At 44.8% G+C, this 14,697-nt stretch overlaps 3 protein-coding genes across 3 annotated transcripts; all 3 read right to left on the bottom strand.

The window, feature by feature from the left end:
* Nucleotides 1–5,625: 5,625 nt before the first annotated feature.
* PHATRDRAFT_44263 (predicted protein) lies at nucleotides 5,626–9,359 on the bottom strand (the record flags this gene model as incomplete). The annotated part of the gene is made up of 5 exons (XM_002178121.1): nucleotides 5,626–5,852; nucleotides 5,993–6,479; nucleotides 6,564–6,919; nucleotides 6,994–8,603; nucleotides 8,734–9,359. 4 exons carry the CDS (start codon nucleotides 9,357–9,359, stop codon nucleotides 6,018–6,020), a joined length of 3,054 nt encoding a protein of 1,017 aa, XP_002178157.1. The 3' UTR covers nucleotides 5,626–5,852; nucleotides 5,993–6,017.
* A 768-nt stretch (nucleotides 9,360–10,127) lies between these two features.
* Nucleotides 10,128–11,699, bottom strand: PHATRDRAFT_44262 (predicted protein; the record flags this gene model as incomplete). The annotated part of the gene is made up of 1 exon (XM_002178120.1): nucleotides 10,128–11,699. One exon carries the CDS (start codon nucleotides 11,697–11,699, stop codon nucleotides 10,128–10,130), a length of 1,572 nt encoding a protein of 523 aa, XP_002178156.1.
* Nucleotides 11,700–13,408: 1,709 nt separating this feature from the next.
* PHATRDRAFT_33661 (predicted protein) lies at nucleotides 13,409–14,455 on the bottom strand (the record flags this gene model as incomplete). Its single annotated transcript, XM_002178119.1, has 1 exon — nucleotides 13,409–14,455. One exon carries the CDS (start codon nucleotides 14,453–14,455, stop codon nucleotides 13,409–13,411), a length of 1,047 nt encoding a protein of 348 aa, XP_002178155.1.
* Between the last annotated feature and the right edge of the window lie 242 nt (nucleotides 14,456–14,697).

The following is a 14,697-nucleotide window of genomic DNA, read 5'->3' as shown; positions in this document are numbered from 1 at the left end:
TATTTTGGTAACAAGTCAATCCGGTCACGCAAACATTCAAATGGTTTCGTTGCACAAAAGTAGAATATCAGTTGTGTTGTCTAGTATTTCGGTGTCACTTGATGAACAGCATTTTGTTGAAGCACTCAAAAAGACATGTATTGTGAGTGTTGCTCAGTTGTCAAATTACAGGTACAGAGTTACTCCGGAGGAGTTAGCCAGATGTTGGAATATTGGTTTATCTGCTGCGAAACGAACTTTATTGGCTACAACTCAGAGAGGAGTCAAGGATATTGCCAGTTGTACTCTAACACAGAGAGTCAAGCCAACTACCAGTCAGCTCAGATACCAACATCTCCGTACAAGTGTGTATACGGATACAATGTTTTCTACCTTTACGTCTTTGAGCGGAAATACCTGTACCCAGATTTACGTCAATGATCTTGATTGGACACGTGCTTATGCTATGAAGTCAAAAGGTAATGCTCATGAGACATTGGATTTGTTGTTTCATCAAGAAGGTGTTCCAGCCAAGAATATTTCCGATGGTGCAAAAGAATTGGTGCAGGGTGAATTCAGACGAAAGGTTTGTGCTGCAGGTGCTCATGCTAGACAGATTGAACCTTACCCATTGTGGTTGAATTGAGCTGAGACTGCAATCAAAGCATTGAAACAAATGACTAACATGGCTATGGAAAAGTCATTGGCACCGTTATATTTATGGGATTTTTGCCTGGAGTTGCAAAGTATGATTTGATTGTCAATTGCTCATAACATCTATGCATTGAACAACAATGTGTGATACTACGGATATCAGTCACTTGTGTGAATTTGCTTGGTATGATTGGATATGGTATTTGGACCCAGTTGACTTCCCGGAGGACAAACGGAATCTAGGTCGCTGGCTTGGTCCTGCGCATGACATTGGTGATGCCATGTGTGCGCGTATGTGGTCAAGTAGTATCTCAAACTTCTTACTTGCCACTTTCTACAGCTGATCTTAATTCCAGGGTGGTGCATTAGACAAGTCCTCATTTGACGCAACATTGAGCTATAATAACTTTGATGATGCCATTTCCCCTGTGTTTCCTGAAAAGTATAATGTATTTTGCGCTTATTCAGATGATTCGACAGGGGACAAGCTGACAATGCCTCAAGCAGACAAGTTAGATCATGAAGCTTTTGATGAATACCTTGATGGTCAATTTGTGTTACCGTACGGGACATTGCTACCACTGGAACAGTCATTGCGCGTAAAAAGGATCGCAATGGTAATGTGGTTGGGAAATCACATCCCAATCCTGTTTTGGATACAAGAGTTATGGAAGTCCAGTTCCCAGATGGTAATGTGCAGGAATTTGCTGCTAATGTTATTGCGGAACATTTGTATTTGCAAGTGGATGATGAAGGTTGCCGGTTCCTTATAGTAGATGAGATCATTGATCATAGGATTGAGGGATCGGCAGTCGCCCCTGACAACATGTATTATACGGACAAACATGGTGTGAAACGCATAAGAAGGACCACTAAAGGCTGGGCATTATTATTGCAATGAAAAGACGGATCTACAACTTGGTTTCCTCATAAAGATCTGAAGGAATCAAATCCAATTGAAGTCGCCGAATATGCCGTTGCTAACAAATTGCTTCATGAGCCAGCTTTTGCTTGGTGGGTACCAGATGTATTGCAGAAACGTGATTGTATTATTTTAGCGGTAAAGACAAGATACCTTAAAAGGACTCACAAGTTTGGTATTTGTATGCCGAAATCGGTCAAGGAAGCTCTCGAGATTGACCGAGATACTAACACTTCTTTGTGGTCGGATGCAATCAAGAAGGAAATGACAAATGTTATGCCAGCATTTAAAATTCTCGATCAGGATGCTCCTAAACCAGTTGCTCATACATGGATACCATGTCACATGATCTTTGATATCAAAATGGATCTTACTCGCAAAGCCAGATTCGTCGCTGGGGGACATGTTACAGATCCGCCAAGTTCGATTACATATGCCAGTGTTTTTCGCGCAATAGTGTTCGCATTGCTCTACTCATTGCATCTTTGAATGCATTGGATATACTTGGTGCCAATGCGCAGAACGCTTATTTGAATGCTCCAGTTCGCGAAAAGGTATATATAACATGTGGTCCAGAGTTCGGAAAGTCAATGGAAGGTTGTTATGCACTTATTGTTTGTGCGTTATATGGTTTAAAGTTGAGTGGAGCAGCATGGCGTGCTCACTTAGCTGCGACAATGGAAAAGTTGCATTTTATCTCTTGTCTTGCAGATCCAGATATTTGGCTTAGAGCAGCTCAGAAACACGATGGTACGACTTACTATGAGTATGTGCTTATTTATACCAATGATTTTCTATGTATCAGTACAGATCCGAAGAAGATTCTGGATTCGATTGGTATGCATTTTAAACTCAAGCCTGAATCAATTAAGACGCCAGAGGTATATTTTGGAGCAAATCTTGGACGTTTTACGCTTCCCAATAATCCATCGAAACAGCAATGGTCAATGAGTTCTACAAATTATGTGAAACAGGCAGTTGCAAATGTTGAAAAGGATTTGGATGAAGTTGGAAAACGTTTGTCTACAAAGATTTCGTGACCTATGTTGTCAAATTATCGACCAGAACTCGATGTTTCCGCTGTGTTGGATGCGGAACGTGCTAAATATTTTCAGTCACAGATAGGAGTTTTGAGATGGGCAGTTGAAATTGGTCGCATTGATATAATGTGTGAGGTGTCTATGCTCTCATCTTTTCTCGCGATGCCGCGTGAAGGACATCTAGCTGCAGTTTTTCATATTTTCGGATATTTGAAGTCACACCGCAAGTCTCGACTGGTATTTGATGATTCTTATCCGGTGATTAACAACAGCTTTAACAATGATGCGGATTGGACAGACTTTTACGGCAATGTTAAAGAGCCTATTCCACCAAATGCTCCAGAACCACGAAGCTTCGGGTCAGGAGTTTGTTGTCTCCCCAAGACTTGCCAACAGTGAAATGTCAACCCAATATACATCACTCCATACATAGTATGCCAGTACTAGACCTAAGAGAGGGAGTGCGAGAGTCGTGAGTTCAGCCTCAATAAGTCCACCAAATGTGTACTCGAACACTGCCGCTGCACGGTTTTGCTGCTTGGGAACAGCCGTCGCAACTGTCGTTGTGCTATAGTCTTCCGATGCCTTTCTAGGCGTCAAAGGAGACTTTTAATTCTCGTGTAACAAGCATGATTTGTTTCAAAAGCCAACAGTACTTTTTCTTCCAATTTCACGGCTTGTACTGTTTCCCATCTTCATCGACTGTAAGGTTGTTCGTCCCGTTGGCCTACGTAATTTAGCCGTGAGCGCTGTCAGTTGCGGCTACTACAAGAAAAGACATTCGCACAGTGGCATTCATCAGGCAAAAGACTGGTGGTGTATCCACACTTAATGTGCAATTGCTGTTCAAAACTCCTGGAGTCCTGGCAACAGTTTGTTCTCTGTATGCTTGGGGTAAAGTGTTCACAGTCAACTACTGTGAGATAGATTGATTGAAGCTTGACGGATTGGAAGCAGCTCATCCATGCCAGCGCGATAGCTCCGCTATATCATATACAGAGCATAGACCAAGCATTGGAATATTTTCTAATTGCTAATTTTACTTAAAAGCCGTTTCGCGCTCAATCAAAAGTACTTAGAAATTTTCAGATTCGGCCGAAATAGCGATTTTTTCATGTCGCAGAGGCCGAAATAGCGGTTTTTCTCTTGTTTTTTACACTCTAGTTGGCCCAACTTGGTGTTGGATGCCTTAGGAGATTTCAACAAGGACAATTTTGAAGGGATTTCCGGCCCAATGTCTTCCATTGTATGCTTTCTTGCGACCTCACAAGTTATATCAGATTCTTCATCTGAAGAAGCGGTGTAATCTTCATACACGTCCGCCATGGTGACTTCAGTGTTTCAGCGATTTGGCGTCGAAATCCACTCGTGACTCGAGTCACGAGCTAGACCAAATTGTTTCGGACTATGATAACTCAATCTCTCCTAAGATTCAATAATTGAAAAAAAAACTAAATAGAAAGTTCGAATCAATTCCTTTCCCACTGTATAGACAGCAGAGCCATTTGCGCCTTTCTAGAAAAGTTATAGCCAAATGATCATTCTATGGTGACGCCCACTGTGAGCTGCAGAGTGTATATTTGTCAAAGAGAAAATAAAATTCAAGTTTGAGGAGATGTATGCACTGACGCGTCAGGTGTGAAGACAGTTTACCTCTCAAACTGTCAGCGGACAGGGTTTTTGTTGAGAAAATAAGCTAACAGTAAAGGGGATGGAATAAGGTGAAAAACTCCTAAAAATGGACAGAATGTGTTTGCTCTAAGTAGCTTCATTTGGCGCCAGTATATTATTAAATATTTAAATCCTATACCAAAAATTTATCATGGATGCTTACCATTGCCGGATATATATATCACATTGCATCCAATGAGAGATCTCAGGGCAACCTATCTGCCACCACCAAGGAAACAAGTTTTCAGTATATTATAGCAATGGCTCTACAACAAGGAGTAGTTTGATTTTGTCTGGCCTCTCTCAAAAGCAATAGATGGCTTTGATAATTGGCAATTCATCCGTGACGAAACCAAAGTTGTAATTGAAGACAGCTTTGCCAATAAATAATGTTGAGTGTGGCGCTTCACAAATGTTCCTACATGTTAGCAACCTGCCCCTTGGGTGATTTGGGCTGTAACTCATCAGCGAGAATTTCGGCGCATTCTGCCAAGATGGTAGTCATCCGATTCAAACATTGCTTGCGGAACAATGGACAATCCCCAATACAACATACTACACCACAAAGGTAGTATTTGTAGGTCTTACTCATCAGAGATTCCTTTATACTACTCGTGTTGTGTTTGTTGTGTGGTTCTCATGTTTAGAGATTTGCTATCTGTGTGATGGGATCTGTTTGTCCAATTGGTTTGCCAATATCAATCCTTCACCCTTGCAAAACCTGTCCATTCTGTATCATCAACTGTACTCAACTATTGTTGTTGATTGGATTGCTAATCCCAATCCTGATTGTTTGGTGCGCAACAACAATGTGACGGTTCCCTTGTGTGATTGAATCTTAATTGTTGTCCACCTACTAGCCTGCAGGGTGGATGTCAACAATGGTTGCATGGTGATCAATTACAACAAACCAATCTAAGGACAACGGCAATTATCCTATCCTAAGTATCTAGTTGGTTTACAATCCAGGGTTCTCTAACAAACAACAAGAGTTCACTCTAAGTAATTGTTTATTTGAGGAAGTGTCTGCACCTCCTTACTTAATGATTCTAGACATGAGAATTGTTGTTCTAATAGTTTTTTCACCAAAGACAGCCCAATTGCCGCAAGCGGCGGTTTGGGAATGTGTCCACTGGAAATCTGGCTTATGCTACTACATCAAGATGCTGGAGTTAGACATGGAATACGCCCACAAATAGCAAAGCTGACGTTGGACATGTGGAGCTTTGGTGTCTTTCTCTATTTTTGCCTGAGCGGCAAGGTCCCTAAACTGTTTGCATTGCTGGGTTGCAGTCTAGATGCAACTCTTTGACATTCATCTTGACACGCCAAGCAACTCATTTCCAGTTGTCTGCACATGGACCCAAGCATCCGATTAACGTAAAAGAAGCTTTGCAACATCCTTGGTTAGAAAAGAAAGAAACTACCGTGGATCCCAAAAGATTCCTGCGCATGCAATTTTCTTTTCTAGACAACGGCAGACGTCAAATGGCAAACAGACGGACGTAAAATGCATTTTAGTGATCCAACAGGGTTAGAATGGACGCATTTTACAAGTTAGAGGAAATCAACATTGTTAGAGGTTGCTGTAAAGAGAAGATTTTCTTAAACGGAATTAGCACTTGAGAAATCTTGAACAGAATGGGACGCATATCAAAGTACTTTTTAACTCTGCCATCTTGTATGCAAATGCAATTTTTCTTCTTTTGAGCCCAAGATGACCTACCTAGTTGTGCCGTTGCGACTTTCATCTAGGTAACAAAGCATGCGCCATTTTCGCGATTGCAACATGCCGTACAGCAGAAGCAGTCATTTGACGGACTTCCAACTGGCCGACAGTCTGCATTCAGAAACTGCAGACCGCTTGGGCCTCGTAATTCACAAAGATCAAGCGGTACAGCCCCTGAGAACTGATTGAAGTATATCCACACGGTTACAAGGTTCCGCAGCAACGCAATCTCATTTGGAATTGGGCCTGTAAATTGGTTAGTATGAATCACAAGGAATTGCAACTGTTGCATGCTTGCAATGAGCGGACTGATTGTTCCCGTAAATTCGTTTCGAAACAGGGCAAATGCCGTCAGGGCGGTCAAGTTGTAAATTTCATCAGGCAGTGGACCGCTCAATCTGTTTTCTTGCAATTCCAAACTTGTCAACTTGGTCAGTCCGCCAATTCCAGGCGGGACTAGGCCAGTAAATAAATTGTTCATCATCTTCATTAAAAGCAATATATGTGTGAGCCTTTTCAGTCAATCCATCAATTGGGAGAAATGTTGACGCAAACAGCAATAACGTACCCGGATGTTTTGAATTTCGGTCATGTCCCCAATCTCTGTCGGAATTTTTCCTCCCATGTCACAGGAAAACATCCATAGCTCCTCGAGATCTGTTAGCTTTCCTATTGTTGTTGGGAGTGTTGAGCCACTGAACCGGTTTCTCTGCCATCTTGTAAACTGAAGGTTCGAGAGATTGCCCAATGAGTCTGGCAATTGGCCTTGAAAATCATTTCCGTACATGAAAAGTCCTTGAATGGACGACATACTCCCAATGGAGTCTGGTATTGTACCAGCAAAAAGGTTGTCTCCAAGGTTCATAACCAACAGAATATCTGAGGTAAAAAGGTCAGCAGGAATCTGACCTTCAAGCAGGTTTCCTGTTCAAAATGAGAGGACTTATGTGAATAGAAAATCGATTGACTCTCAATGATGTCTCCTTTCCGTTCCATACCTTGCAATTCAAGGGCAATCAGGTTTTTGAGTCCTGCTACCTCCGATGGGATAACTCCTGTCAGAAGGTTGTAATGCAATCCCAAGTAATTCAAAACGTTGAGAAATTGCAGCTCCACAGGAATTGGCCCATTTAAGCTGCAGCCAGCCAAGCGGATACTGACTACGCTGCCCTCGTGACAGAAAATGCCTGGCCATCTACATTCATTGGTTCCTGACAGCCATCTAACTGCGGATTCTTCTTTGTATGCAATTTCGAAGTTGTCGTCAATGGTTGTAAAATTCAAAAACATACAAGTCTCATCCTCTTCACCAACTGGACGATTGCAGGACAACCAGGGGTCCATTCCATTGTTTGTTGTTTGAAACCAGAATAATGCTAAAATATACCGCTGCAAAAAATTGGAATCATCCGGTGTAACTTGCAGCGGATCTTCTTCTGTGATCCATTTTGCAACCGATTCATATGACTCCTCTGATGAAAGTGCCTGAGGTCCGATTTGTTTGGCAAACTCGTTGCGAAGCTCGTTGAAGATAAGCGTGGTGGGAGCCATTGTCGGAGTTATAGTTGGTGACAGAGTTACAAAGACCGTTTCATCTTCACCAGCGTTGGTGGTTGATACAATAATGCCAGTCACAATAGCACCAATGGCAAACAGGCAACCCAGAATTGTGTACATTTGGAACCTCCGATTTTTGAAGATGGTTGGCTTGGCGTCTGGATCATATTCAAAAGCTGCTACTAGAGTACCTTTTTCCTCCACGTCTTCTACAGCAATAGCAATAGCCAAATTTTCGTCGCCAGTAGCGGCAAGTCCAGACATACCGTCTGGAGAGTTTGCAATTCCGCGGTCCCCTTTAGTTTCCACCGGAAACAGTTCTGTGAGATGCCTCAAGTTGTGACTGTGATGCATAGCCGAAAGGCCCGCTTCCGAGAAAGGTGAAGATTCCCCTTTGTCATTCTTGCTGTTTCCGTCTTCGTGAGCGCTCCTGTTGTTCAAATGTTGCACTTCCATTTCCTCAAGCTTGGTTTGCATATTTTTCATAGTTTGATTGGCCACAGATTTTGTATGCCCTGGTTCAACAGCTTGCACTTCAGATACCGGGGCGTCAGATGCATTTGCTACCACAAGAGCATCTTGACCAGACAATGAATGTGTATTTCTCTGGATTGTCGCTTCTCGAAAAGCTAGATTCTTCTCCACTGCATGACCAGACACCGCAGTATTCTTAGCAATATTTTTGCCAGCGGAGAAATCCGCCGTTGCTCTTAAGCTGTCATTGCTTGGAGGGACTGAGCACAAATAGCCTTTCGTGGCGAAGTGACTCTTGGCTGTGGCAGCGCTTGCACCAGGATTCAAAGCCCTCCCTTTGGCGGATTCTCTATCACTTGGTTTGTTGGCAATGGAACTACCCTCCATTGTTGCTACTACAATATTAGAGGATTTGGCAGCATCAGCATTGATGACACTCACGGTTCTGGGCTTGGACGCCGGCGCTGTGCGAGTGTCGAAGTCAGACGCCGACACGTTTGGCATCTGGACTGGCGCCGGCTCCGGAACACTTGCCGTAGTGATACTCACGGCCCCAGGCTTGAACGTTGGCGTTTTACTAGACGTGATTTCTGACGTCGACGCGCTTGGCACGGACTGGTCTTTTTGCCGCGGTGGCATTCACAGCACCGGGCTTGGATGCTGGCGCTGTGCGAGTCTTGACGTTGCACGCCGACGCGTTCGGTAACTGGACTGGCTCGGCTCCGGCTCCGGAGTATTTTCCGCAGCGACACTCACGGCACCGGGCTTGGACGCTGGCGCTGTGCGAGTCTTGACGTTTGACGCCGACGCGTCTGGCACGCTGGACTGGCGCTGGTTCCGGAGTACTTTCCGCAGCGACACTCACGGCACCGGGCTTGGACGCTGGCGCTGTGCGAGTCTTGACGTTGGACGACGACGCGTCTGGCACGCGGACTGGCACTGGTTCCGGTACACTTACCGCAGCGACACTCACGGCACCGGGCTCGGACGCTGGCGCTGTGCGAGTCTTGACCTTTGACGCCGACGTGCTCGGTACCTGGACTGGCGCCGGCTCCGGAGTACTTTCCGCAGCGACACTCACGGCACGGAGCTTGGACGCCAGCGCTGTGCGAGCCTGACCGTGTGGTATAGTAGGTAGCGCTCTGACGACCGAGGTTGTGCGAAGCGAAGCTGGAGGCGGAGAAGGCTCCGCTACATCGTCGGTATGGTCTGGCTGGGCAAAGTCTCCGTCAGGGTGGGTCGTCTTCGCGTTTCTTACGGCTCTCGGCTTGGTATCGCATGTAAAATGAGCATCTTCTGCGATGTTGTTGCTGCTACCGACGGGTGTTGGCATCTTGGAAATCAGATAGTGGTGCTCTCAGATGATCGCACACTCCGGTATACTCTAGTGAGGAGCAATTCGGGCTAGCAGAAACAGGGAAAGCAGAGCTTCCGAAGACTGATTAATCTTCAATCACGCCTTGTTGGAAGGTTTACACAGATGGTGTGTATTTTTAAACGAACTGTGAGCCTTGCTGTTGTTTGGATTGGAATGAGGAAAAGCAAAACATCCCGAAAAGACAGTCCAAAACGCTTCGATCTCGTTTATATTATTTACTGTGATAGGCGCAGAAATCAAATGTTATATTTTTCATGAAACCCGTTGTATCGCTTTACTGTTAGTGTGTGGTCAGGGCAGTCTATCTGAAAAGGCGGCACATCGTAGCCCTATGCAGTCATTCGTGTAAGAGATTTGAAGTCACAGCGTACTCCATTTAAACTTACAGTTAGTCGATTTACGAGCAGTCGAGGAAATCTCGGTAAAAGTTTGCTTTGAGATATATGGCAACCGTGTCTGACTTTCAACATTGTCATCGAATCTTTACCTGGTGCGCTTTTCGAATATCAATATATATCATTACTTATTAAACATATTGGCCCAACACAAAACATTGGAGATAGATTTAAAATTCCAACCTAACACTGGGTTGCCTTTCCCCACGCGTACTTCACCGAGAGTACAGCGAATATTGCCCGACGGGTTGCAAGCATTTTGCTATATACCGGGAGCCCCCGCCCGTTGTCAAATCAAAGGATGCTTGTAGTGACTTGTAAAAATTTTTTATTCTCCAAAGTCACTCGCTTCCGCAGCACTGGTCAGCGAATCATCGTCATGGAACACAGTGGACCATACAGAGCTGGAAGCATGTTCGCGGTGGTAGCTTCCATCCAAAATGTCTAGCTGGTAGTACTCCGGAGCGGTAGTTTTCAAATCAGATGATCGCAGCGATGCGATATGAGGCTTTTCCCTCAAGTGATGCGAGCGTGAGCAACGGGAACGGCCAGGGAGCTTCTGGGCCTCAGCCCCAGATTTTGACGATCCACTAGAGTACTGACGTGCCAAACGACTGACGGTATTCGATGATAGCATTCCCGGAGACTTGGCTGCCACAGAAACCAGATCTTCGAGAACAGAAGAATAAGTCGCGCTGTTCTTTGTACCATTGTTGCTACATCGGTGATGAACAAATTCGTCACGACGCTTTAAGCCTTGTACTGGCTTCGGGACGTGCATACTTTGGCTAAGTCCGTTTTCTTTGTGCCTCCTGCGATGATCACACCGACCAGAACTAGGGTGGCGATGGTTGCCTCTATGGCTGCCTGTATGAAGACTCTGACTTAGCGGTGCAGCCTGTGAGCGAATTTGAACTTTCTCGTCGACATACAAATCCCTCATTGCCCGCCTAGCGGCTTGAAGCCTCTCAGAAACATCGCTCGGATTTTTCTCATTGTCGGAAACTGACAGATCGTTATCGGTACGGTTAACGGATCGTCTCTGATCGTAAAGTAGCGTACCGGTCTTGTGTGCGGACTGATCTAAACGTTTTTCTTCACCGGGATTTGTGTTGAGTGACTTGCTTCGAAATATACCTCGAGATGGGTGCAGCATTTTTCCTTGCCGTACCGTGCTGGCCCGTCCGACTTTTTCCTTAAGTTTCTTTCTGGAAGCCGCTTCACTTTTGCTTGGTACCACTTCCAGTTCTGGAAAAAATTTGACACCTGTATCCTTAGACGAAGAGCTGATACTTTCTCGGGCTCGGGAGGAACCGTGGCGTTGCAGGCGGCGTTCAACCACGTTGGACGACGCCTTCCTCGACGCTTCAGAAGAAGGCTTGAAAAATTCCCTGCATTCCGAAGAGCTACGCTGGCCATCGTAAGAACTACTTCGAAGAACTTTACGATGACTGCGAGCATTCATTGTCGTACGAACTACCAGCTCTCTGATCTTCTGCAGAGCTTCGTCATCAATTTTTGATGACCGACGTCGTGATCTGCTGGGGCAACTGTTGATTTTGGTGCCTCTCTCTGCGAAGGAGCACTGTGACTTATGACGCTCGCTAGAATCCAGTACAATTGCTTCAGTAACCGAGGCATCTTTTTTTGAGCTGGTGTCGCATTCAACAGGAAATCCAGATTCTCGAACTCCATCCAACACGCGTTCTTCCAGTAGGTATGCTGGAAAATCTCCAGGTCGTGTGCTCTGTGAGGAAAGGCTTGCCTGCTTTAGACACAATGGAAAAGCTCCCAAATGTAGATCAGTAGTATAGCTTTCCTCGCCAAGTTGCTGACGGTCCGCTTTGCAGTGCCGAAAACTTCCGATTCTTGAAAGAAGATCACGAACATTGGACGGCATGTTAGGCACTTCTTCAAAAAGCTTCGAGTTCTGCTGCTGCACTTCGCGAATGATGGATCTGATAAGATGAGAGCAAGGGAAACAAAAGAAAAATGAAGTAAACGATTACGACTAGATATTCCCCAGCTTGAACAAATGACTAGATATTCGTTAGGTTCAACAAATGACCTGTGGTAGTCTCAAAGCAGAAGCTTTGATATTTAAAAAATATATATATACGACCCAAAGCAGAAATAGTCATTCAAAGATGCATTATGTGTTTGCCTGTTCTACTTCTAGAAAAACTGTCTTTAAAATCTGCTGTCATTTCGGTCGAATATGGGTACCGTACGGTATTAAAGTCGATTTCTTTTTCCATTTCTACTGATGTATTTTCCCGAAATTTAATTGTAAACAAGTCTTTGTTCGGTTTTCAGACAACATTTTTTGATTTATTTTTTGTTCTCATCTGAGAGTTCGCTAATGTTGCTAAATATTTGGGAGCATAACGATCTGACATTTATTCGAGAGCATCCTTTTTTATAAGACTTTGTTGAAGTAATAGTAGAAACACGACTAGTTCTTCAGAACCAATGGCCCAATCAACCAGCAGCTTGATAAATTAAATCCGTTTGAGTCTTCCGATGAATCCTGCGCCACTATAGCAGATTGACTGGAAGAAACAGCAGTTGCTATGAGGCATCTAAATTATGGATAGGGTGACCTGTTGCATGCAGTTCATGTCTTGAGTACACCTGCCTTATTGTGTCTTCTCCGGAAATTAAGACCTGCTCTAAAATTAGCTCTTTGTTTTCTGGTGCTCGGGAAGCCTTCACAGTCAATGTGTTTTGAGAAAATACGCTAAAGGGGATGGGAAAAGGTGAAAAACTCGCTAAAGGGGACAAAACGTGTTCTCTCTAAGTAGCTTCATTTGGCACCAGTATATTGGTAAATATCCAAACTATTTAAACTGAATGCCAAAATATTTTTTCACGGATGCCAACCGTTGCCGAAAATGTATAGGTATATCGCAGCGCGTCCGATGAGAGATCTCAGGGCAACCCATCTCCCACCGCCAACAAAACAAGTGTGTACAGTATATTCTAGCAATGGCTCCACAACAAGGAGTGGTTTGATTTTGTCCGGCCTCTCTCAAAAGCGATAGAAGGCCTTGATTATTGGCAATTTGTCCGGTCGACGACCTGCCCCTTGGTTAATTTGGGTTTGGTATTTAGTTTAAATAGTTTGGATATTTACCAATATACTGGTGCCAAATGAAGCTACTTAGAGAGAACACGTTTTGTCCCCTTTAGCGAGTTTTTCACCTTTTCCCATCCCCTTTAGCGTATTTTCTCATGTGTTTTCGAGTAACTTTGACAGGCAGACAGTGTTTTGAACATTTCTGGGGATAGCGATAACATGCAATCTATGGGCCCGAAACATATACACAATGCACTGACTGTGAACGAAAAAAACCATATTTCTAATACAGCACTTCTCTTTCGATTTTCCAACTTAGAGAATGCCTAGCACGCGCACACAAGTCAGCCCTGCGTATTGACGATTTTGTGCATCAAATTCTGGCAAACTGCCTCTACGCGATCCCTTCTGACCTGTGTGATAACGTTTTGTGCATCAGAGTCTGACAAACAGCCTAGACGATACCTTCCGACAAGCATTGCTCAAGTCAACCCGCTGACGCGCACAGCGGCGGATCAGCGAAAGTTGTCTTATTCCACCATATTCGATGCCATGTCCAATAGGTAGGCCACCTCTTCGGCTTGCGCATCACCCTCCCCTTTCAAATGAACCAGCATCTTATGCGCCACGGTCAGTTCCTGAACGGCCTTCGTGTATTGACCCATTTTTTCCAGCAGCATACCCAACCGCACTGCCAAATCCGCAGCCTCCCCCGTAGGGAGTGCCACATTATTGTCCGAAGGCCAAAAACTTTGCCCTTTCTGCAACACGGCAATTGCCTGTTCAAAATCACCCTTAGCTTCGAAAATTGCCCCAAGGTTGCCGTAAGCAAAGCAAACACTAGCTCCGTCCTTTCTCCTTTCCTGCATCCCATTGATTGCTTTTTCTTGCCAGTCAATTGCACTTTCGTAATCCGCACTACTCAAGTGAGCATCGCTCAGTAGCTGTAATGTTTGGCAGTTGTCGGCTTGTACTGCGAGTGCGTGTCTGAGTTGACCAATGGCTTTGGTTGTATCCCCCATGGACATCCAACACCGACTTAAATGGTGGTAGGATTCAACGATATCTAGAGGATTGCAGTTGGGATCATTCTGCTGTAAATGCAATATTCGACTCCACAACAAGATTTGCAGTTTGAGCAGTTGCTCTTGTTGCCGTGCGTCCTCTTCGGGATTTACGTCTTGGTACACACGCAAAGTGTCCTTCAGCAAGGAAATGTCAGTAGATTGCAACAGCTCTTTGACTTTCGCGGAGTCCATACTACGAGCGCTTTCCTTCGGGATTTTCAAAACGTTTTGCTTGTCCGTTCCCGTGCTGGTAGACGCGCAACAATCACGTGATGGCGCGAGGATGCTTGGCTCGGCTTGTCGTTGGGCAGTCGTGCGAGTATGCGCAATGCGTGTGGTCGTCCGATTCTTTTTGGCTCTCGAGTTTGCCACTTTCTTCGAAACGCGGGATTGTGATTTCGTGAAACCAAGCCAGCTGTCCCGTGTGTCGAGGAATTCTGGGCATCGCATCCCTGGAAGCTTGGCGAGTGTACGTCTTCGTGTCCGGAATGCTGAGGCACTTTGGGTCATTCTCCGATATATGCCATTGACAGTCGTCCGATCCTTAAATAGTAGGTCGTCATAGGACTGACACTGCAATACGATCATTGGCAGTAAACTAACTACCAACCTACTCTCGAACGCATCTATTACACGCACATGGCCCGTGACGCAAACATAGTATTTCCCCGTGACGCACCAACCTCCGTAGCTGACAGTAAACAGTAACAGAAAACAATGCTAGGATACAGAAAAAAAATGCAATACACTAC

Source organism: Phaeodactylum tricornutum, chromosome 4, assembly GCF_000150955.2.
Source record: "Phaeodactylum tricornutum CCAP 1055/1 chromosome 4, whole genome shotgun sequence".
NCBI classification, from domain to species: Eukaryota; Bacillariophyta; class Bacillariophyceae; order Surirellales; family Neidiaceae; genus Phaeodactylum; species Phaeodactylum tricornutum.
This window is presented reverse-complemented; position numbering and strand designations above follow the sequence as displayed.